The sequence below is a fragment of the Lissotriton vulgaris genome, chromosome 2_1 (assembly GCF_964263255.1).
Source record: "Lissotriton vulgaris chromosome 2_1, aLisVul1.2, whole genome shotgun sequence".
NCBI lineage: Eukaryota > Metazoa > Chordata > Amphibia > Caudata > Salamandridae > Lissotriton > Lissotriton vulgaris.
Window position 1 is genome coordinate 239,310,612 of NC_141687.1, and position 24,352 is coordinate 239,334,963.

A 24,352-nucleotide genomic window follows, 5' to 3' on the forward strand; every position below is an offset into this window, starting at 1 on the left:
ACGAAATGTCACTAAACTGATTCCTACTTGTTGTCATGTGCTTGGTAAAAAAAACATTGTTCTGCCAAAGGACCAATATGAAATATTACTCTTGAGTAGTATCAGAATTATACCAATAGGGTCTAAGCTTGGGAAATATGTTGCCCCTTTAAAAAGCTTCCCTACCAAAAACGTTGTAATTTTAAAAACTACAGGGATGGGGAGTTTTCTCTTGATTTCTTCAATCCTGACCTCTACCACTGTTTAGCCAATTTGGCCTTTATACTATTTTAACTAATGGAGCCGTGACAAAGCGGTTAATACCCTAACCTGCCCACTTCTGCTGGAAAATTTACCAATGAAGGAATTAGGGGTGATGATTTAATCTTTATACTATCAGCTGGACAATTGGAAATCATGCGCTGGAATAAATGTCTACTTTCCATTTTATCATCAGCCCAGTATTTTGTAAGGAATAGTGCTTCCTGTAACATGATAGAGAATGATGTGCTTACCATTACTGTGTTTTAGGTACAATCGCCACTCACACCTCACATTTAATTCAGCATCTAAACAATCTTGGTTGAATCAATTACCTCTGTCGCTAATAGTAAACAAAGGCAAGTTGTCTGATTTTAAGTAAGTGTGCAGCAGGTTGATCAAATTCGTATTCAAACAATCCTATTTTTTTTAAATATATGACCAGGTTCTAAAGTTATGTAGTGCAAACATGTAGCTGATCACATAAAACAACACAGTTCACTTTCTTTGATTATCCAGGAATGGCCACAAAAACTTTTCTTGGGCCAACCAGTCCAACTTTAATAGGATGAGCTTGCCTACCTCTTGGACCCACAAGTTGTTGAAACTGATAGTTTTCACTTCTTTATTGAAACTCTCATTTCCTCCTAGTGGGACAAAGAAACAAAAGTATAATCCATGTTTGTCAAAAGCCAGTTGTCTTATATGTTGGCTGCACTGGGATAGTGAAACATGGTCTTCCATTTGGAATAGCCAGCCCATGTGTACCAAGCATTTTGACTAACCGACCCTTCATTTATTCACCCATATAGGAGAAGGTAACCAATTGTGCCGAACCAAGAATAGAAAAAATGCCCTATAAATTCAACAAATTCTTGTGTTCAAATCACCCAACAGGCCCATTGTAATAGGTAGTACTTATATGTTACAGTGTTAGAGCAAGTTCAAGCATATATGTGTCATCACTGAGAGATAAATATAGATACTAGGGCCAGGATTAGATATAAGTCTGAGCCCGAGGGGGCACAATTCTTAAAGGTTTTTATATTTTGAAATCTTAACAAAAATGCTTTTAACATGAAATACCTTTTAACCTTCCCAATTCCCAAGATGCAGGAACCTAACTAGTTAGGGATGTGTGATGAATAATTTTTGGAGTGTAAATTGCATTTACTTTAATAATATCCACTATCCCCGATTTACTCATTAAGGTCTGTTATGCATAAGAACGTGCTGAACTTGACAGTGGTGGATGTTTGATGTTTGTTTGTGCACCATGCCTACCCTTGCGTAGAACACTTTTTTCCTCTGCTCCACTTAACAACATCCTTCTGAAGCAAATGGGCCCAATTTCCATTACCGGATTTTAGATCCATAACTGTTCAGTGCTCTGTTTTGCTAATGAAGGCAAGCCTAATGATAGTGCAAGTTTGATAAAAATACCCTTTGAAACCGGTTGCCAGTTAAAGCCAGCGAGGCCTTCTGTAAATCTGGGAGATTTCCATTTTTTTCTCTCACTACTTGTCCGGCTGCTATGTTCTGAATAAACTGGATACATTTTAGTTTGTATTTTAGTAGACCTTATAATATGTTGGCAATACTGAATGGAATTGACGAGAGTTCTAGCTACCCATGTTAGGATTTTTATTAGCTACATCAGTCAAACATTGCTTGTTTCTGCAAAAAGAAATCACTGTTCTGTTGAGTCTGTGTGAAACTCTAAGTTTAGGTTGAAGTTCCAGATAGCCGCCAAGATGTTATATGGTATCTTTGAACCAGTAGAGTGTGCACTTCTTTGACCTTTCTTAGGAAGTGAGAAGTGAAAGCATTACAAAGTATTTGAGAGTGCGGCCCATTCATCTGGGCAGGGTGTCCGTTTCATAAATTCAGAAAACATTTTTAAAACCTTGTTTGCTGAGCATGAGCTCATGAAGCCAACTAAGGTGAGATGAATAATGAATCTTTTTGTCTTTCAGGAATGTTAATATGTAGTTGATGGATGTATTGATTCCTCCATTCTAGAACTAATTTATTTTCTTTGTGTGCTCAAGTACTCTGTTGGTGGATATGAGTGAATGCACCCTCATCAGTGAAACTTTTCACTGACCTGCTGGAAGTCGTGTTGATGATCTTTTTGGATTTTATTTTGACAGCCATTCATTAAAATGTGTGGTTGTTGAAGTTCAGAGCTTGAAAATGTTGGTGGGTGGTCTTTGGTGGTGTCAGTTGGTTTGAGAAAGTCCAAGTTCATGTCCTTCCAACTTGATCTTCTATTCTGGGATAGAAGGCTTTTTTGAAGTTCAAGCATTTTATTAACAAATTGTTTAAATTAATGGCAAGGTAGTCACTCTAGTAAGAACCAGAAGTTTAAAGGGAGGCACATAGTTTAAGTTAATCAGATATTTTATCTTGGGTGTGTCCGGCAGTATGAATAGTGTAAGCAATGAGCTGTGCTATATAGAAAGCTCGAAATCCAGATATCAGGTTAGGTTGACTTATTGTGAAAGTGGCAAATGAGTTGCATAAGGGTATTGCATGTGAGGTGCTCTGACATAAAAGGACAAGAAATTAGATGTTTGTGTCTTCTGTCTGTTGCTGAGAAGTTATGTAAGTGCAAATATATTATGTATGCACAGTTAGTTTCTTTGTCCATTTTAGTCCAACTGTTTTATCGTAATGATTTTTTGTATTCTGATTGTATCACTTTGTATAAGATAGGGGCTATCTTTTCAGCAAAGTGTGGGTTATGAAAAGCATACCTATTTGCATATTTGTGTCTAGATTGTTTCATTAGCGTCTCTTTTTTGTATATTGATCTAGCATTGACAGGCACGCGTTTTAATATTTTGGCCAGTATAGGTGGTTGTTCTACATCCAGTCTCTATATTGCTTCGGCCGAATGAGCTTATCGCTCCAGACCGGCTTGCATGTTAGTTGTATCAAATGCACATATATAGAGCACAGTTTTCCAGTAACACTTTTACTTTACTCAGATCTCATTATATTATCGAAAGCATCATCTGTTCGTATGATTTATTATTTGTTTCTTGTATTTGATAAAATAGCAGGCTCCTTATCGAGTCTGAGCAGAAGGTGAACTGATGATGCAGGATTTCATTTCATCCAGATCTTCAGTCAAATATAAGGGGCTCCCATCTTGTTTCCCCCATCTTTTATCACAGCTATTAATGATGTTCTTTCTGGCCATTACATATAAACATCTTTTATTAGGGTTTGCTATGTTGGAAGTAATCATGCTGGAGTGGTCCTGTGTTTGGAATATTTATTTCCAGTGGATGCTTGTAAGCTTTGCTAGCTCATGGACCATTTCGATTTATTTTTCTCATTCTTCTGAAAATCTTCATCTAGTTCAACTGATTTGTAGAAATACTTTATCCTCCTCTGCATATGTGCTATTTAGTTATAGAATGGTTCCCAATTATAGGTTTTTCTGTGTTTGTACATATGCTATGATGAATTTAGCACTCCGCTGTCCATCTCTATGGAGTGTAATGTTTATTTTCAGATGTACTTTTATGTGGAACTCTACGGAGTTCCAAATCATAATAAATAATTAAAATAAAGTAAATCAATAAATAAAAATGTGCTATTTAATTAATGATACAAAACGTAATAAAGCAATTATGCCGTAGGTGATACAGGCAACAACATGCAGTCAATTGACGATAATCTGAAAGAAACAGGTTAGTATTCGATTCCTTACCTTAGAATATCCCCAGGCGTCAGACTGGATCCGGAAACGTTTGCGTAGCAGTACCCTTGCACGTCAGTAGGCGTTGTCTGCGGCTCCGCGACCGCCAGGATGACGTCGCCGGAGTACTTAGACGCCGCCCTCACGCGCTGACATCAGTTCTTCTTTTTTCTGCGCCAGCAAGCGCCGATCCGGGAAAAAGTCTTACCCATAGTCCATTTTTGACTAACTTTTTCGATCATTTTTGATCATCTTTCGAAGTCACTCGACTCAGACGGTGCCGGTAGGGATGCCCGGGTTCAAACCCTACGTCGATTGTAGCCGACTGGTGTCGGTTACCGGCCTCCATCGCCGGTGCCTTCACTGTCTGGGCCCGACCACGACGACAAGTCCTGCTCCGACTGCCGGGCCCTGACGTCCAAAGCTAGACGGGAGTCGTCCCGCAAGCAACTCGAGCTCTTGCAGTCGGCCCCGCGCCGCTCGAGGTCCCTGTATGGAAGGAAGTCGAAGTACCTGTCGTGGGGCCGGAGTCACCACAGTTCCGGGAGTCATCATCAGTCTTCGGGCTCGAGGTCCTCAGATAAGAGGCACAAGAAGTCGCTCTTCTGACTCCCCCTAACACTCGCGCAACGTGGCCGGGGGTTCGGGCAACACCGCCCACACGGCTCCACCGGAGCCGCAGGCGTCACGGCCTGCTCCATACCCGCCGGTCCCTGGGCAAAACACGACGCCGGAGGAGATAGAGGTCTTCCTCATGGCCATGAGGTCGCTCACTCCTTCGTCGGGTTAAGCGGCGCCTTCGGGCCAAGCGGCCCCGACTGGGTCCCCAAGCAGGCCGGGTGCTAAGGCCCCGGCGCCGTCGGCGACTTCGGTCCCGACACCGAAGGCCCCGTTGGATCCGGGTCTTTGCCGGTCGACCTTACAACTTTGCCGACGCCGGCCCCCAGGGTGTCGCCTCAGGCGCCGTCCCAGAACGGCGTCGTCCCTGGTTTCTTGTCCGACGCCGTATTCAACGCCGCTAGGAGATTTTTACTTCTACGACCCGGCCCCATCCTTTGACCCAAGTATCAGTAGATGGGTGGCGAGGAGGATTGGGAGGGGTCCGAGGATCCTCTGGCACGTGAGTGCCAGTCTTCTCAGGACTGGGCAGGTGTGCTCGGGGAGGCCAGTGGTCTGGACACTTTGCCAGACACTGGTTTTGTCTCCCCTCCTACTGTGGCTACGGAGGAGGGGGCTGCCTGTAGTGTGGTGCTGATGCAGGCTGCCAAGGCCTTGGGCCTTGTGCTCCCCGTCGCGGCTGTGAGGACTAACCTCCTCACTGAGGTCCTTAAACCGCAGGCAAGCTCGGCTGAGCCTCTGCTGCTGTTTAATGAGGCCTTGTCAGACGTTCTTCTGGGCACTTTCCTTGTCTGATACAGGTCGGACTGTAGATAGGAACGTGGCAAGGCGCCTCCGGGTGACCCTTCCTGTCCACCCACCCCACCGAGAGCCTGGTCATCCAGACCTCTAACTCCCAGCCCGCATTCCCGACGGCTCCCCCCGATCGGAAATCCAAGAGGTACGAACAGTATGGTAAAAAGATGTTCTCCTCACTTAGTTTGGGGTTGCGATCAGTCAACACTGCGTGCCTCTTGGGCCGTTACACCCACTCTGTGGGACACGGTCGCGGACGTGCTGCCACAATGTCCGGAGGGGTCCGGACTAAACTCACCCAAGCCCTTGTGGAGGGTCGAGATGCGGCACGGAATTGCATCCAGTGTGGGCTGGATACCACGGACTCGCAGGGCAGAGCGATGGCAACGACGGTGGCGATTCGTCGCCACGCCTGGCTGAGGTCCGCCAACTTTTTGGCTGATGTCCAAAACACCCTTATGGACATGCCGTTTGATGGCCGTCGCCTCTTTGGCGACAAGGCAGACAGTGCGCTTGAGCGCTTTAAGGACTCCATGGCTACGGCCTTGTACTTGGGCCTCTTGGCCCCGCGCCAGCAAACTGTTGCCTTTCGCTCCTTTCGTGGCCAAGAAAGGGCCGCCCCCACACGTCCTGCCAGCCACGGCCCGCAGACTAACATCCAGCACGGTGGCGGACGTGGTAACCGCTGTGGTCGGGGACAATGGCGAGTTAGTCCACACCTACCCCTGCAGCATCCTCCTCGAAACCCTCTAGTCCGTGCTTTCAGGCCCATGTGACGCCAGTGAGAGGCAGGGTTCGCCATCACCTCCTCTACTGGCGCACTGTCACATCGGACAGGTGGGTGCTGCAAATCGTCCGAAGGTGCTACTCCCTTCCCTTCGAGGCGACCCCTCCAGCCATGCCACCGCAGTACCACCGTTTGTCGGGGGATCACTTGAGTCTTCTGCAAGAGGAAGTTACAGCCCTCTTGGCCAAGGGGGCCATTGAGCTCATCCCGGGGCCAGAAGTAGCGTGTGGTTGTTACTCCCACTACTTTCTGGTTCCCAAGAAGGGCAAAGGGGGCCTACGCCCTATCTTGGACCTGCGGAACGTCAACGGCTTCCTCCGGAAGGAGAAGTTCAAGATGCTGACTTTGGCTCAGGCCTTAGCTGCCTTGGACCCGGTAGACTGGATGGTAGCGTTGGACTTGCAGGACGCTTATTTTCACATCCCCGTCCTGCCGGCCTACCGGCGTTACCTGTGGTTCACGGTAGGCCAAGAGCACTTTCAGTTTACCGTGCTCCCCTTCGGCCTTACCAGCGCCCCACGGGTGTACACAAAAGTGATGGCAGTGGTCGCAGCTCATCTGCGCAGGTTAGGGGTTTTAGTCTTCCCCTACCTCGACGTCTGGTTGTTGAAGGCGAGCTCACCCCAGACAGTCGTCAGCCACCTCCAGACTACGGCCGACCTCCTGCACCTGCTGGGGTTCTCCATCAATGTGCTGAAGTCACACCTGTGTCCCTCTCAGAAGCTCCTCTTCACCGGAGCAGTTCTAGACTCGGGCTTATCCTCCCGAACAGCGGGTTTGGGATATTCAGGTTCTGATTCGGATCTTTCAGCCGTTATCCTGAGTCTCGGTCAGGTTGAAGCTGCGGCTTCTGGGGCTGATGGCCTCCTGCATCATTCTGGTGCATCACGCCAGGTGGCGGATGCGGGCTCTGCAGTGGGACCTGAAGTTTCAGTAGGCCCAGCATCAGGGCAACTTTTACGACCATGTCCTTATCTCGGAGGGTACTGCAAGACAGTTGCAGTGGTGGCTCACGGACCGCGATTAGGTCAGCAGCAGATCCCTTTCCTTACCCCAACTGGAGCACGTAGTTGTGACGGACGCGTCCCTCCAGGGCTGGGGGGGTCACATGGGAGAGGCGGAGATCAGAGGCGTCTGGTCTCCGGCGGAGTCCGGCTCCACATCAACCTTCTGGAGCTGCGGGCAATCCGGCCTGCACTGAAGACATTCCTCCCCTCTGTCCGGGGGAGTGTAGTGCAGTTGTTCACGGACAACACCACCGCCATGTGGTACTCCAACAAACAGGGCGGGGTGGGGTCGTGGACCCTATGCCAGGAGGCTCTGCGCCTCTGGCAGTGGCCGGAACAGAACATCAGGGCATGACCCTGGTGTTTCAACACCTGGCAGGTTCCCTGAACGCCATGGCGGACAAACTCAGCCGTCGGTGCATGGTAGATCACGAATAGCGTCTGAACTCGGACTCTTTCAGGAGTGAGGAGAGCATTGGTTAGATCTATTCGCCACAGAAGAGAACGCGCAATGTCATCAGTTCTGCGTATTGGAATTTCCAATGCGGCACTCGCTTGGAAACGCTTTTCGTCACGAGTGGAGCTGCGGTCTGTTGTACGTCTTTCCGCCTCTACCACTTCTGCTCAGAGTGCTGAAGAAGATCAGACACGACCGGGCCCAAGTTATCCTTGTGGCTCCGGACTGGGCATGAAGATACTGGTATCCCGAGCTACTCAGCATGTCTGTCGATCCCCCGATTAGTCTGCCTCTTCAGGAGACCTTCTGTCGCAGCAGCAGGGGACGGTTCTCCACCCGAACCTGTCGAGTCTCCACTTATATGCGTGGAGATTGAGCGGTGGCAGTTGAGGCCATTTGACTTGCCTCCTGAAGTCTGTAATGTGATTCTGGCAGCCAGGCGTCCCTCCACAAAATCGGTATACGTCTGCAGGTGGAACAAATTTGTGGCATTGTGCACAGCAAAGGCTGTGGATCCCCTTTCTTACCCTCTTTCGGAGGTTCTCCACTTTCTTCTCTCTTGCCCAGCAGGGCTCTGCTCTGGGCACTACCAAGGGCTTCCTCTCTGCTATTTCTGCCTTCTTAAGGCTCCCTGATCAGCCCTTTTTGTTCAAGTCCCCAGTTGTAAATAGGTTTTTGAAGGGCATCACTCATATGTTTCCTCCTGTTCCTTTCGTGATGCCTCAGTGGGACTTGAACCTTGTTCTGACCTATCTGATGTGACCTCCTTTCAAACCACTTCATAACTATCCTCTTCGTCTCCTTACTCTGAAGACTGCATTCCTGGTTGCCATCACCTCTGCCAGAAATGTGAGTGAGCTCCAGGCTCTTTCCTCTAATCCTGCGGACGCGACCCTCTTTCCTGCCCAAAGTAGTCACACCCTTCCACATCGGGCAGTCCATCACCTTGCCCACCTTCTTTCCGCATCCCTCGAAAGAGGAGGAGACGCTCCACCGTATGGACCCAAATCGTACGCTCTCATTCTATTTGGATCGCACACGCCAGTTCTGGGTGGATGACCAACTCTTTGTTGGTTACGCGGGCGCTAAGAAACGTCGGGCGGTGCACAAGCGGACCATCTCTTGGTGGGTCGTGTTGTGCATCAAGGTATGCTACTCTTTGGCTGAAAACGAGCCTCCTGTTGGGCTGAGGGCCCATTCCACTCTGGCCACGGCGGCTACTACTGCCCTTGGTCGGTGAGTCCCCTTGCAGGACATCTGTCAGGCAGCTACGTGGGCCTCGCTGCACACGTTTGCAAGACACTACTGCCTGGACAGCCAAGTCCGGAGACATGGCTTTTTCGGCTGTTCCGTTCTCGAGGACTTTCTGGTGTGATCATTATTTTGCAGACCCTCCACCGGAGTTGGTATTGCTGGGGTATTCTAAGGTAAGGAATCTAATATTAACCTGTTTCTTTCAGATGCACAAGTTACTTACCTTCGGTAACGATATATCTGTAAGAAACAGTAGTTCGTATTAGATTCCTTACCGCCCCACCCATCCTCCCCATTCTGCGAACCGATATCTAGGGTTAAGGTCATGCCCTTTCGGGGCCCTAGTTTTATGGTACCAGTGTTGGTTTTTATCATGGCTCTGCGTTTCTGGTCTGGAAAAGCTATGTATAAGAACTGACGTCCGCGCGCGAGGGCGGCGTCTAAGTACTCCGGCGACGTCATCCCGGTGCCAACGACAGACGCGGAGCCGCAGACGATGCCTACTGAGGCGCAAGGTACTGCTACACAAAAGTTTCCGTATCCAGTCTGACGCCTGGGGATATTCTAAGGTAAGGAATCTAATACTAACTGTTTCTTACAGATATATCGTTACTGAAGGTAAGTAATTTGCGCTTTAATTCCTCAGCTTCATTTCCCCCCAAAAAAGAAAAAACAGTTAAGAATTCCTATGGCTCATGGCCAAATGTGCTTATTCACAGGTTCTGTTGAATGACATCAATACCCAGTTTGTTGAGCAAACAATTGCAATAATGAAGAACCTACTTGATAACCATACTGAAGGCAGCTCAGAGCATCTGGGACAAGCCAGCATTGAGACTATGATGTTAAATCTGGTCCGGTAAGATCAAGTCTTCTGTCTATATTAGTGAAATGATGACTAATTTAATCTGTTTCTGTACGTTTTTAGTTCTTTTTCTTAATATGGTTTACCTACTCAGTTTTATGGACTATACAGATGGTATATTTGACATTTCAAATTGCAATATTTAAATTATTTTTATGTTATTGTACATGAGTTACTGCTAATAAAATAGATTTTAAGGTTCAACAACATGGAGGAAGAATTAAATAATCGTGGGCAGTCTGTTACGTTATTTTGCCCTAATACATTCGATCTGTTGTATACATTCATGGTTTAAATAGATAAGAGTGAGCTAGTTTTAGATTTGTATTGGTGATATTAAATATCCATATTTAATTTAAAGTTGGAAAGCCAAGAATGTTTATTAAAGATGTAAGCATTTACTTTTGCTAGAGCTGTACATGCGTACTATTCAGTTTCACACCGATAGTCTTTTATGTTTTCTATACAGATATGTTCGTGTTCTTGGAAATTTAGTGCATGCGATCCAAATAAAAACGAAACTCTGCCAACTGGTAGAGGTGATGATGGAAAGGCGAGATGATCTATCATTTTGCCAGGAGATGAAATTTAGGTGAGCTTTTTTTTTGTTTATAATTATGTAAATGTTTTACATTACTCAAGGTACCAACTTGCAGAAAATGTTCTGACTTAGGGGCCTGGCGACAATTATCATAATCACCGTCTTGGTTGCTAAGGAGAACAGATTGAGACAGCTCTATGTATGAGGGAATTGATCTACAGTAACAACTATATCTCTTGTCCTGTCAGTTTATTCATCTTGTCAAACAGTTGAATAAAAACAAAATTCACTGTTTTTTCCCAAATAAAAGAAATTACGGAGCAGAGTGAAGATGAGTATGAAAGAAGAATGCAGTTGAAGTACGTATAGAAGTGCAAGTTTGGTTAGACTGATCATTTAAAATCCTTTTGCAAGTATACTCTTAATCCATACCTCAATATGCAGATCTCTGGGTAGGATTGAGCTAGATATCCCTTGTTTGAATAATCATAACAAACTACTGAACTGTTTTGGTTCTGAACTATGGACCTTTAATCAGGAACTACTATAAACTACTAGTTTATAGAGGATTGCATTTGAATAAATAGGTGGGCATGACATTTTGGGCAGCAAAGGAATGGGCAGTAGTAATGATGAGAAAACTTATGTAGTCCTGTTGGAAGGCATCTCCGAAAGTGAAAGTACAAGGAATAATAGGTAATTATGCTTCCCATGAATGATAAATAGAACCCTGGGTAATGGCTTACTGCACATTCTGAGCAGGCTTGTTAAAGTGTATGCTTTATGTGATGGGGGCTCCTGAGATGCCCTGTCCTGCTCCTGTACAGCCTGTGTCTCAGAACCATTTTAAATCATTTGGAAAAGGCATAGCCACGACCTAATAGCTTTTATGGCGCAAACGTGAACTCGCATCATAGTTGACAGCTGAAGTATAGTTGCTGTGGCACTATCCATGTGGACCTTCTCAGCCAAATGGTCTTTGTTTTGAGTGGTATAAAAATCGTCCTTTGATTTATTTTACATTTTTTTCATTGACATTTTTCAAATCTCTGCGTTTTACTAAGTGTCATGGAGGTACCTCTGTTACTAATGGCCACTAATAACTGTAAATAGTGTATGTTTTACTTGGCGCAGCCTCAAGATCACTCCAAGTGAAAAGACTCACAGATTTTGACAGATTTGGGAAGCAACTTCATGTTGCAGTTTTCCAGTTAAGAATTTAAAAGCATTATATTAATTTGATTCCTTGTTATGTTTTAAGTTGTTATATTATATGTCTGATAGAGACTTCAAGCTGCAGATTCCTTACCTTTTCAATGTTCCAGGCGTCACACTTGATCTGGAAGATTTTTCGCGAGCATGACCCCTGTGCGCTGGTAGGTGCCATTGATTGGGTCTGTCATCGCCTGCACCGGAAGTGACGTTGCCCATTCACTCTGACGTTCGTTCTTTTTCTTTCCGCAACAGCCAGCGCGAAGCCAGAGAAGAGGTATGCCTCTGGTATTTTATCTGAAAGAAACACGTTAGTGATAGATTCCTTACCTTAGAATTACCCCCAGGCGTCAGACTGGATACGGAAACTTTTCGCCAGCAGTAACCCTGCACGTAGGCAGGCGTCTTCTTGCGGCCCCGCGTACATTGTTGGCATCGTAGTCGCCGAGATGACGTAGCTGGAGCTACTGGGACGTGCCCACGCGTGCTGAAGTCTGTCTTTCTTTTTCCGTGCCAGCAAGCGCAGATCCAGAGAGAGCGGTATCCCCAGTCACTTTTTGAATGAGTTATTTTTGGGACTTTTGTGTCTGTTTTTTGGGTCTTTGACTCCTGATGTATAGGGGTGCCCGGTTTTAAGTCTTGCGCGGCTTGTCCCCACACGATGTCGGTGACAAACCCACATTGTAAGTGTCTCTACTGCCTGGGGCACGACCACGACTCCGAGTCGTGCCCCGAATGCCATGCCATGGCTCTGAAAACCTTGTGGGAGCGGTCCCGAAAGTTGCTGGAGGCTTGGGAGTCGGCTCCATGCAGTTCAAGGTCCCGGTCCCGTGGGAGGTCGAGGGACCGGTAGCGGAGCCACCCCCATCGTTCGACTAAGTCTTCTCACTCAGAGTCAGGTAAGGCGAAGCACAAGAAGTCGAAGAAGCGTCGTCGCTCTTCGCCTTCCCCTAGCCTGTCGCGCAACATGGCTGAGGTTGCGGGTGGTGCCACTCTGCTGCTACTACAGTGGAGTTTGCACAGTTACCGACGGCCTACCCGCCTTTCCCGGGTCCGTCGGTGACTCCGGCCCAGCTACAGGACTTTGTCAGCCATGGCCCGCCCTTTTGGCCTATCGGGCCCGCCGGAACGCCTTCGGGTCCGACTAGGGGTCCTTGCTCTTCTTCGTTGCTGACGACTCCGGTCTCGATGTTGCAAGACCCCCATAAATCCATGCATCGATCCCAGCCGATGTCTGGTGGCCTCGTACGACCTTCACCGACATCGACGTCTATGGCACCACCACCGGCTTCGGCTGGCTCCATGGCAGAAGCTATCACCCCGATGTGGAGACTGCGCCGGACCGGTGTCGATCGATGCCGATACCTAAGCCGATGGGGAATTTTATATCCCTTTCTCCATCTGCCTCCCTCTTTTCCGCCTGCCCTGCAGGTTGGGATGACTAGGAGAGGTCTGAGGACCCTCTCGCAGCCCAGTTCGAGTTAGACCCGGACTGGGAAGAGGAATTGGAGGATGCAGGTGACCTGGATTTTACTCCAGAACCTGGCACACTGTCTCATTCTACCGTGGCTACGGAAGAAGGTGGTACATATTCTGGGGTGTTGCGTAGAGCAGCTGAGGCTCTCTATCTCGAGCTCTCAACAGTGGCTGTCAGGGCTAACGTCCTGACAGAAGTGCTTCGGCCGGCGTCTTCCTCTACGGAGCCGCTGCTGCCCTTTAATGACACAATTTTGGAATTTCTTTTGGGCACCTGGTCCAAGCCCAAATCGGGGGCTCCTGTGGATAAGAACGTTGCCAAACGCCAGCCCCGGGCAACCCCATTTTCCTCTCCCAACGCCGTACCCCTGAGAGCTTGGTTGTCGAGGCCTCTGCGTCCCCAAGCGCATTCCCTTCTGCACCACTCGACAGGGAATCCAAGAAACTGGAACAGTTTGGGAAGAAATGTTTTACTTCCGCCAGTTCAGGGCTGCGGTCTGTGAACACTGCTTGCACCTTGGGCCGTTATTCCCACTCTGTGTGGGACACGGTTGCGCTGGTGCTTCGTCAGTGTCCGGAGGAGGCCCGGACGGTGCTCTCCCAGGCTATTGCTGAGGGGAGAGACACAGCCAAGTTGTGGCCTTGACACCGCCAACTCACTGGGCAGAGCGATTTCCACGACAGTGGAGTTACGCCGACACGCCTGGCTTTTATGGGGTTGTACAGAACACTCTGATAGACATGCCCTTTGATGACACTCACCTTTTTGGCGACAAGCAGATAGTGGGTTGGAGAGTTTTAAGGACTCATGGGCTACGATAAAGTCCTTAGGCCACGCGCTCTCCTTCCTCCTCTGCCTTTCAGAGCCACAGGCCTGTGAGGCAACAGTCTCATCTAAGCGCAGCTGCGGACGTGGGACCCACCAGAGGAGGGTCACGGGGCCAGCGGGCGGGTCAGTCTACCACCTCCTGCCTCCAAATCTTCCTAGTCCGGTCTTTCAGGCCCACCAAACACCAGTGGGAGGCAGGATTTGCCATTACCTCCCTCACTGGTGCACCCTCACTACGGACAGGTGGGTTTTGCAGATAGTACGAAGGGGTTGCTCCCTCCCCTTTGAGACTACCCCTCAAGCCATTCCACCTTAGTACCACCTCATGTCGGGGGATCACATTGCACTTCTCCAGCAGGAAGTTGCAGCCCTCTTGGCCAAGCGGGCCATTGAGCGTGTTCCAATGCCAGAAGTAGGTCGTGGTTGTTACTCCCACTACTTCCTGGTTCCAAAGGACAAGGGCCTGCGTCCTATCTTAGACCTTCGGACTGTCAATCGCTTCCTCCGGAAGGAGAAGTTCAAGATGCTCACACTTGCTCAGATCTCGTCTGCTCTAGACCAGCAAGACTGGATGGTAGCGTCGGACTTGCAGGACGGTTACTTCCATCAGGGGTTTTAGTATTCTCCTATCTCGACGATTGGTTGTTGAAGGCGGGCTCGCCTCAGGCAGTTGGCTCCCACCTCCAGACTACAGCTGACCTGCATTTGCTGGAGTTCTCCAACATGCCGAAGTCACACATGATCCCCTCTCAGAAGCTACTCTTCAACCGAGCGGTTCTGGACAGGGTGCAGATTCGGGGTCTATCCTCCCGAGGAGCGAGTCCTGGACATTCGGGCTATGATTTCGTTCTTTTGGTCCTTGTCCTGGGTTTCGGTCTGGATTACCTTGAGGCTGCTGGGCCTCATGGCCTCCTGCATCCTGCTGATCATACCAGATGATATATGCAAGCTCTAAAGTGGGACCTGAAGTTCCAGTGGGCAGAGCATCAGGGGGACCTGTCCGAGCTCGTCCAGATGTTGGAGGGGACAGCACAGCAGTTACAGTGGTGGCTCATGAACCAACATTGGGTCAGTGGCAGATCCCTCTCCCTTCCCCAACCGGAGCACTGTGGTGACGGATGCTTCCCTCCTGGGATGGGGTGGCCATATGGGAGAGGCGGAGATCAGAGGCCTCTGGTCTCCAGCAGAGTCTAGGCTCCATATCAACTTTCTGGTGCTCCAGGCGATCCTACTTGCACTGAAGGCATTACTTCCCTCTGTCAAGGGGAGAGTAGTGCAGGTGTTCACAGACAACACCACCGCCATGTGGTATTGCAACAAGCAGGGCGGATGGGTTTGTGGACCCAATGTCAGGAGGCTCTGCGTCTCTGGACATGGCTGGAACGTCAAGGCATTTCCTTGACGTTTCAACACTTGGCAAGTTCCTTGAACGCCAGAGCAGACGAACTCAGCCGCAGGTGAATGATGGATCACAAATGGTGTCTTCACACGGATGTGTCGCAAGGTCTCTTACAGCAGTGGGGAGAGCCTTGGTTAGATCTATTGGCCACCAAAGAGAACGTGCAATGTCCTCTCTTCTGCGCGTTGGAATTTCCAAGGCAGCACTCGCTTTACAATGCTTTTCTTCACACGGATGTGTCGCAAGGTCTCTTACAGCAGTGGGGAGAGCCTTGGTTAGATCTATTGGCCACCAAAGAGAACGTGCAATGTCCTCTCTTCTGCGCGTTGGAATTTCCAAGGCAGCACTCGCTTTACAATGCTTTTCTTCACAAGTAGAGCTGCGGTCTATTGTACGCCTTTCCGCGTATATAACTTTTCAACCCGGAGTGCTGAGGTAGATCAGGCACAACCAGGCCCAAGTTATTCTTGTGGGCCCGGTCTGAGCTCGGAAGAGTTTGGTATCCCGAGCTACTCAGTATGAGCATGGATCCCCTGATCCGACTGCCTCTTCTGGAGGATCTTCTGTCGCAGCAGCAGAGGACGGTCCTCCATCCGAATCTGTCCAGCCTCCACCTACATGCATGGAGATTAAGCGGCGACAGTTTATTCCATTTGACTTGGCTCCTGAAGTCTGTGATATCAATTTAACTCGAGACTGGACGTTACATGCATTTTTTTTCTTCGAAAATAAGGTTTACCGTGATTGGAAACCGAAGCATCAATAAACTACTCAGATTTTTTTAACCAGCAGTGTCCCGCAGCATTGAGTCACTGGAACAGTGAGGACGACATATGCGCTATAAAAATATAGATTGCTGCAAATCAAATACAAGGAGGGTAGCTGTAATTAAACAGCAGGTTTGTTCACTACGGAAGCGAATGCTCATAGTTTAAGTACTAATACCTAGACAGGTTGATGAGACGAACAGAGGAAGTTGTTAATGTACCACACGTTTGAATGAACACAGCCTAGAAGGATTACTGTATCCGTTTTTAAGGAGCGCATGCAGTATTTTGCCCAAGGAGTGATACCGTAGAGATAATTTGAATTTTTAATGTTTTAAAAGAAAAGAGACAATCAACTGCCCTTGTCTTGATAAAGGTGGTGCATAGCATGCAGCCCACCAAAACGCGTCAACGCTTCTGTTGTGATTAAATTCGAGGGACTATGGTGTTCGGATTGATGATACTAGCCTAACAGTGTTGATAGATCCTAACAAATTAATGATTTGGGATGTTTTCGCAATGAAGCACCTAACAATGTCTCTTTAGTGATGGTTTTAATGTTTTTATAATTGTTGGGGGATTGTCAATGTGATTTATTCCTATTATTGTGTTTTTAACATTTTTGATATTAATTACGATAATAAAATTGAATATTTTCTTATAATTGGGAGCTTCAACTTTGATGTGCTTGCATCCACAACTGTGGGGGTGTCCTATTTTGGCATTGATACAAATGTATGATTGAATGGAAAGGATGGTGGCTGTGATTGCCGTGTGATCTAAGGGAATTTTCAAGTTACACTGAAGGCATGCAATCTGAAGGCTTGCATTAAGGAGGCGTCACTCCACTGAATCGGTATACACCTGCAGGTGGAACAAATTTGTGGCATGGTGCACAGCAAAGACTGTGGATCCCCTTTCTGTCCCTCTTTCAGAAGTCCTTTTGTTCCTTCTTTCTCTGGGCCAGCAGGGCTCTGCTCTGAGCACTATTAAGGGCTACCTTTCTGCGATTTCAGCCTTTCTCAGGCTCCCTGATCAGCCCTCTCTTTTCAAGTCCCCTGTTGTAAATAGATGTTGGTGGCACATGAGCTGCAGATTACACACTGTTACATAGATCGCCATCTAGTGTTGGGCCCGGATGTTTGCACTTGTTTTTGTCCTGAAAAGTCTTTGGAAGTCACAAGATAGGTGACTCCTCCTTTGGATCACATTGCGCATGGACACCACTCAAAGGTCCACCTCAATTCTACCCATGTTTAAGGGGGTCATTAAGCATGCACCAGAGGTATTTAAAGATCCAGTCAGGGCTAGAGTCCTCAACCCCCGGATCGAGAAAAAAGAATAAGGCTGCACCTACAGATGCCGTCTACATTAAAGGCCCGCACCACTAGACTCCCTTGTAGTCTCCAATGCACGAAAAAGGGCCAATTCCCAAATATCAGGTGAGGCCCCCCCCCACCAGATGAGTCTAAACTCCTAGACGACTCTGGCAAAAGAACGGCATCACAGACAGCAAACATATGGTGCATCACCAATAATCAAGCGCTGCTAGCAAGGTATGACAGGGCACATTATGATGAGCTGGAATCCATAATGCAGCATCTCCCAGAAAATATAAAAATAGGGCCAATTAACTCATACAAAAAGGTAAAACTATCACCAATACCTCTGTCCGTTGCGCCCTAGATGCCGCAGATACTGTTTCAAGGGCAATTAACACCAGTGTCCTTTTGCGTAGGCATGCCTGGCTACGTATTTCAGGTTTCAAACCTGAAGTCCAGAGTTCAACCTCAATCAACAATTCGATGAGCAACACCTATTTGGCCCTAATGTTGACGTGTCCCTGGAGAAAATGAAAAAGGATACAGACACAACTAAATCTATGGGAGCCTTGCAGTCGCAAGCTCCCAGATGCTCCTTTCGTCGCTCATCCTACAGAAGCACCACCAGGGGCTACTCCTCAGATAGCCCCTCCACTTCTTTCAAAACCCCTACCCAATCCACCTCCACTAGGGGCTACCACAGAGGTGGTTACAGGGGTAACAATAATAAAAGCAGAGGCAAAACTAACTACTCACGCTCTGCCTCCACCCCTACCCAATGACTTCCCTCCACTTCCCCCACACCACATTCCATTCCACTCCAGTCGGGGGAAGACTACAGCAATTCCTTCCCGTCTCGACCAACATCACATCAGACAGGTGGGTGCGACAAATAATTCAATTGGGTTACTGTCTGGAACTAACATTACCCCCCCCCCCCCCCCCCCCCCCCCCCGAAACCCCCTCCCCCAAACATACCACCCAAACAGCGTCCAATGTCACAGGAACATGTGTTACTGCTAAAGCAAGAGGTAATATCCCTCTTAGAAAAAAGTGCAATAGAACCAGTTCCCCTGCACCAAAAAAACAAGGGAGTTCACTCCCTGTACTTTCTTATCCCAAAGAAGGACGGCTCTCTAAGACCTATTCTAGATCTCAGACCCTTAAACCTATACATACAATCAGACCACTTCCACATGGTCACACTCCAGCAGGTCCTTCCTCTGCTTTCACAAAACGACTTCCTTGCTACACTAGATCTCAAGGAGGCCTATTTCCTCATTCCCATTCACACCTCTCACAGGAAGTATCTCAGATTTGTAGTGGATGGTCAGCACTATCAATTCAAAGTACTCCCTTTCGCAGTCACAACAGCACCACAAGTGTTTACCAAGTGCCTAGCAGTGGTGGCAGCACACTTAAGAAGACCGCATATTCACGTCTTCCCATATCTCGACGACTGGCTCATAAAAGCCAGCTCATGCAGCCAGTGTGTACAACACACTCATGCAACAATCCAATTACTCCACGACCTGGGGTTCACAGTAAACCATACCAAGTCCCACCTTCAACCGTCCCAAATACAACAATACCTAGGTGACGCAATAAACACCTCAAAAGCGCTAGCTTATGCCCCTCCTGTCAGAATAGCAAACATGCAAGCTCTTCTAACAAAATTTCAACCGGAACACTCTTCCAGCTACTTATAGGGATGATGGCCTCTTGCATATTCATAGTGCCTCAGGCAAGATTCAAGATGCGTCCCCTTCAAGACTGCATAGCACGGCAATGGAACCAGGCTCAAGGTCAGTTACCAGATCTAGTGTTGGTGGACGGTCGTACTCACCGCTCTCTGCAGTGGTGGAACACCAAAAATCTTTCCAAAGGACGACCGTTCCTAGAGCCGGTTTCTCAAATAGTCATGACAGCAGACGCATCGCTCTCCCGCTGGGGAGCTTACCTACTGAGACACCATGCAGGGCAGGTGGACACCACAACAAAAGTTACTCCACATCAACCACCTGGAGTTACTAACCATATTTCTTGCCTTACAAGCATTCCAAAAGCAAATATCAGGCAAGGCTGTCTTAGTCCACTCGGACAACATGACAGCCATGTACTACATACAAAAACAAGGCGGTACACATTCTCTGCAACTCTCTACGCTAGCACAGAACATATGGAGGTGGGCTATACCTCAGAACATTTTCCTCTTAGCCCAACGTGTTGGTACAAAACCCCATAGCCGATCTGTTGAACCATCAGACACAACAGATCCACGAGTGGGAACTTCATCCACAAGTTCTTCAACTGTTCTTTCAGCTGTGGGGACAACCTCAGACAAATCTCTTCGCCACCCACGAAAACACCAAATGCCCAATTTCGCCGCCTGATATCCACACCCACTGTCCAAAGGCAATTGCGATATGGATAAACTGGTCAGGCAGATTTGCGTATGCTTTTCCACCTTTCTCACTCATTCCACTATTGGTACGCAAACTACAACAACATTTCCTAACCCTAATTCTAGTTGCTCCAACTTGGGCCAGACAACCCTGGTACACCACATTGCTGGATCTTTCTGTAGTACCGCACCAAAAGCTATACCTATCTCCACGCCTCTTAACCCAGAACTATGGAGAGATCAGACACCCGGACCCAACTCAGCTCAATCTTGCAATCTGGCTTCTGAGGTCCTAGAATTCGGTTACCTTAACCTACCCCCTAACTGTATGGACGTCATTAAAGAAGCTAGACGTCCCACCACTAGAGCATTCTATGCAGCCAAGTGGAAACGTTTTGTAATATATTGTCATAACAACATCTTCCATCCCCTAGATGTGTCTATCCAACACATCATAGGCTACTTATTACACCTCCAAAGATGTAAGTGCGCCTACACATCTATAAGACTGCATCTTGCTGCCATGGCAGCATATCTACAAAATACACTGCATCTATCACTTTTCAGAGTATCTGCCATAAAAGCCTTTATGGAAGGCCTCAAAAGAATAATTCCTCCCAGAGCACCACCTTCACCTGTGTGGAATTTAAACATCGTTCTCACAAGGTTAATGGAACCTCCCTTTTTTTTAAAACAGTTTTTATTAAGAACAAATGCAGGGCATAATTCAGACTTACATTGCATATAGTTATGTCGATTGTACCTCTTAATCAACAGCATTACAGCAGACATTACAGTGATAAAAAACTTCAGAAATTCATGCGTCTTATCACCCAGCTCAGTGTCCCCAGCCCCTCTAATCAGTCATCTTCAGCCTCAGACGGTAGATCATATAAAAAACCCTATATTCGTTCCAGGACCCCCAGATTTTGCCCCACTTACGAGCACACCCTTGGTTCGAGTACACCACTTTCTCGGCCAGCATCGCTGCATCAAGATCCCTGCACCAGTCAATAAACACCGGTACCTCCACTGTTCCCCAATATTTGGCTATGTTCCTTTTTGCATACATTATCCCCAGCGTCGCCCAGTCCTGAGCAGGTTGGGAAAGGTCGTTTGGGTCCCATACGTTCAGCAGGCAACATCTCGGTTCAGGTGTTACGGAGTCCTTCACTACCTGTGAGACAGTTCTCATGACCCTGGCTCAGTACGTCGCTATCTCAGGACACTGCCATATAGTGTGAAAAAAAAGTTCCTTCCTCTCCACAACCCCGCAGGCAGAGACGGTGTTCAGCCCTCCCCATGTTTTGCAGAGTGACCCGATTGTAGTACATCCTGTGGAGTATTTTTAGCTGCACCAGGTGCAATCTGGTGGGTATGGCTACCTACCGCGGAGAGGACAGTGCCGTCTGCCAGTCCGCCTCATCGAAGTCTCCTACGTCAGTGGACCAACTGTGTCGCAATTTAAGTGTTGGGTCCGGCAAGTTAATTATTTTACGATATGTGCAGGAGGTCACTTTTTTGAGCATATGTTCTGTAAGTAGCTGGTCCTCTAAAGGTGTGGATTCAGGCACTTCAGTGCCAGGTGGGAAGACAGACAGCAATGCATGACTAATCTGGAGGTTTCTGAACCTTTGGGTGGGCGCTAGGTCATACTGTTCTTGGAGTTGATCAAATGATATTATTGCACCTTGTTTCCATAAGTCACCTACTGTGGAAATGCCAATCGTGTCCCAGACCTTGAATCCTTTGCTATTACAAAGTTTACCCAGCTGCTGTGCACACCAGAGCGGCGTCATTTGAGTTATAACATCTTTACACTTAAGGCGACCCTGGGCTTTGTACCAAATACCTACCATGTGTGCCGTGGGGCCCAAGATGGAAGAGGTGCCTCTCCTGTCATATAGTGCAGGGAGAACTCCCGCCTCACCCAATTCAAATCTGTCTGCCTGAAATGCCGGCTCCGTTTGGGGTGTGTGAAGCATTGGTTAATGATTTTCAAGTGCGCCGCCCAGTAATATAGCTGTATATCCGGCAGAGCTATACCTCCGTCGTACCAACCCCTGACTAACTTGCCATGGGATATGCGCGCCGGTTTATTACCCCAGAGCAGGCCTGAGACCAATGTGTTTACAGTTGTGAAATATTTCAAGGGGACTGAGAAAGGGGTATTTTCAAGGATGTATAGCAGCAGAGGAACTGTCATTTTATAGAGGGCCGCCTTGCCCAGCAGGGTCAGAGGCAGGGCATGCCAGTGCTGCACATCCTTCCGGAATCGCTCCAGGGGGGGTTCTAAATTTTTACTAATGAAAGCTTCCTGATTTGGCGTCATCCACACACCCAGGTACTTAAAGGAATCTTCCGTAACCCGTAAGGGGCAGTCCTCCAGAAGCAGCAGGGCAGGTCCATTAAGAACAAACAAGACAGATTTAGACCAGTTGATGGTATAGCCAGATGCGCGCCCAAAGATTTTAAAGATATCCAGCAGCACTATGAGAGACCGCCTAGGGGAAGTCAAATATAGAAGTACGTCATCCGCATACAATGAGATGCGATCTTCCCAAGACGCCATCCAGTTCAACCCCTTAATCATGGGATCCAGGCTGCCAGCTGTTCCAATGCCAACGCAAAAAGCAGGGGGGACAGCAGACAGCCTTGATGCGTTCCCCGGCTCAGTGCGAAATCCCTGGAAATGTGACCGTTAGCCACCACGTGTGCCAGGGGGTGTGAATAAAGCAACTTCACCCAGGCACAGAATTTGGGACCAAACCCCAAATGCCTAAGAACCGCAAACAAATATGACTATTCCACCATATCGAACGCCATGCGAGCATCCAGAGCTAGGAGTACTGCAGGCTCTTGTATACACTGCTTGCGGACTATCACTGCAAGTTAAGTGCGGTGCTTCTGTTGGGCATAAACCCAGATTGGTCCAGGTGGATTAGAGTACTAAGATGAGGTGTTAGCCAGGAAGTAATCAATTTGGCCAGGATTTTGGCTTCAGCATTGAGTAGGGATATGGGACGGTACGAGGAACATTCGTCTAGGGGCTTATCTAGTTTAGGTATCAGGACTATGGTTGGCCATACGTTGGTCTCGCGGCAGTTCCCCTGACTTCAGGCTATTAAGATACATCGCCAGTAGGTGAGGGGCTAACTGGTCATACGCACGTTTGTATATATCAATGGGTATCCCATTGGGTCCCCCTGCCTTTCCAGATTGTAATGAGTGGATGGCTGACCGAACCTAGTCAATCGTGAAGTCCGCTTCCAAAGACTGTATCGCTTCCTCGAGGACCTCCCTTTTAACCTTTACATAAATGTGAGCTACAATACTTTACATGGAAAGTTGTTTTCCTAGTAGCAATTACCTCTCTACGAAGAGTCAGTGAACTACAAGCACTAACCATTCAGGAACCTTTTCTGCAGATGCATCATAATAAGGTTGTTCTCCGACCTAATCCTAAATTCCTTCCTAAAGTCATTTCTTCCTTCTATCTCAATCAATCTGTGGAACTACCTGTAATTTTCTCGCAGCCACAAACAGTTGCAGAAAGAGCTCTTCATACCTTAGATGTCAAGAGTATTGCTTGACTACATTGAGAGAACACAACCCTTTTGCAAAACCAAACAGCTTTTTGTGTCTTTCTCACCACCAAACAAAGGTAACCCCGTATCAAAATCTGGGATACCTAGGTGAATTGTCAAATGCATACATATTTGCTACCACAAAGCTAACGTACATTATCAGTTCTTCCTAAAGCCCACTCCACAAGAAAGATAGGGGCTTCACTGGCTTTTTTAGGGAACATTCCCTTAGATGATATCTGCAAAGCAGCTACATGGTCTACACCGCACACATTCGCAAAACACTATTATGTAGATGTGCAAACTAAACAACAAGCTACTGTGGGCCATTCTGTACTCAAAACACGATTTCAAACTACTGCAACAGATACTGGTGGTCGCCGCTAAGAGAGGGTACTGCTATATAATCTATGCAACAGTGTCTAATCTGCTGCTCATATAACTCGAACGGAAAATGCTACTTACCAGTATGCATCTGTTCTTGGCATGTAGAGCTGCAGAGTTACACACGCCCACCCGCCTCCCCGGCTAACTTTATCTGTTCCAGTATTATCTTAATTAGATAAAGCTTACATGGACATCCTTCCTGTTTTCTAACAAAGCTCCATCATTTCCCTGCTGGCGAAAAACAATCTAAGGATGGAGCCGATGCCCATGCGCAATGTGATCCAAAGGAGGAGTCGCCTATCTCGTGACTTCCAAATACTTTTCAGGACGTAAACAAGTGCAAACATCCGGGCCCAACACTAGATGGCGATCTATGCAACTTTGTATAACTCTGCAGCTCTACATGCCAAGAACAGATGCATACTGGTAAGTAGCATTTTCCTTCTCAAAGGCATTACACACTTTTTCCCCTCCTATTCGGTTTGTTATGTCACAGTGGGACTTGAATCTACTTCTTACTTATTTGATGTGCTCTCCTTTTGAGCCACTTCACAACTGTCCTCTTCGGTTATTGATTTTGAAGACTGCTTTCCTGGTTGCCATCACCTCCGCTAGGCGCGTGAGTTAACTCCATGCTCTTTCCTGTAAACCTCCTTTTCTGCCTGTTCAAGGTTGAGCTCTGCACTCGTCCTT

General features: G+C 47.6%; 1 protein-coding gene across 6 annotated transcripts in view; it reads left to right on the forward strand.

The window, feature by feature from the left end:
• The window catches only part of NF1 (neurofibromin 1), a 2,008,692-nt gene that overhangs the window by 875,667 nt on the left and 1,108,673 nt on the right, over positions 1-24,352 (forward strand). For all 6 annotated transcript variants that reach the window (XM_086954827.1, XM_086954826.1, XM_086954830.1 and 3 more), the window contains exons 21-22: positions 9,590-9,729; positions 10,205-10,327. In XM_086954827.1, coding sequence (XP_086810953.1) covers positions 9,590-9,729; positions 10,205-10,327 — 263 coding nt within the window. The remainder of the gene's footprint in view (positions 1-9,589; positions 9,730-10,204; positions 10,328-24,352) is intronic.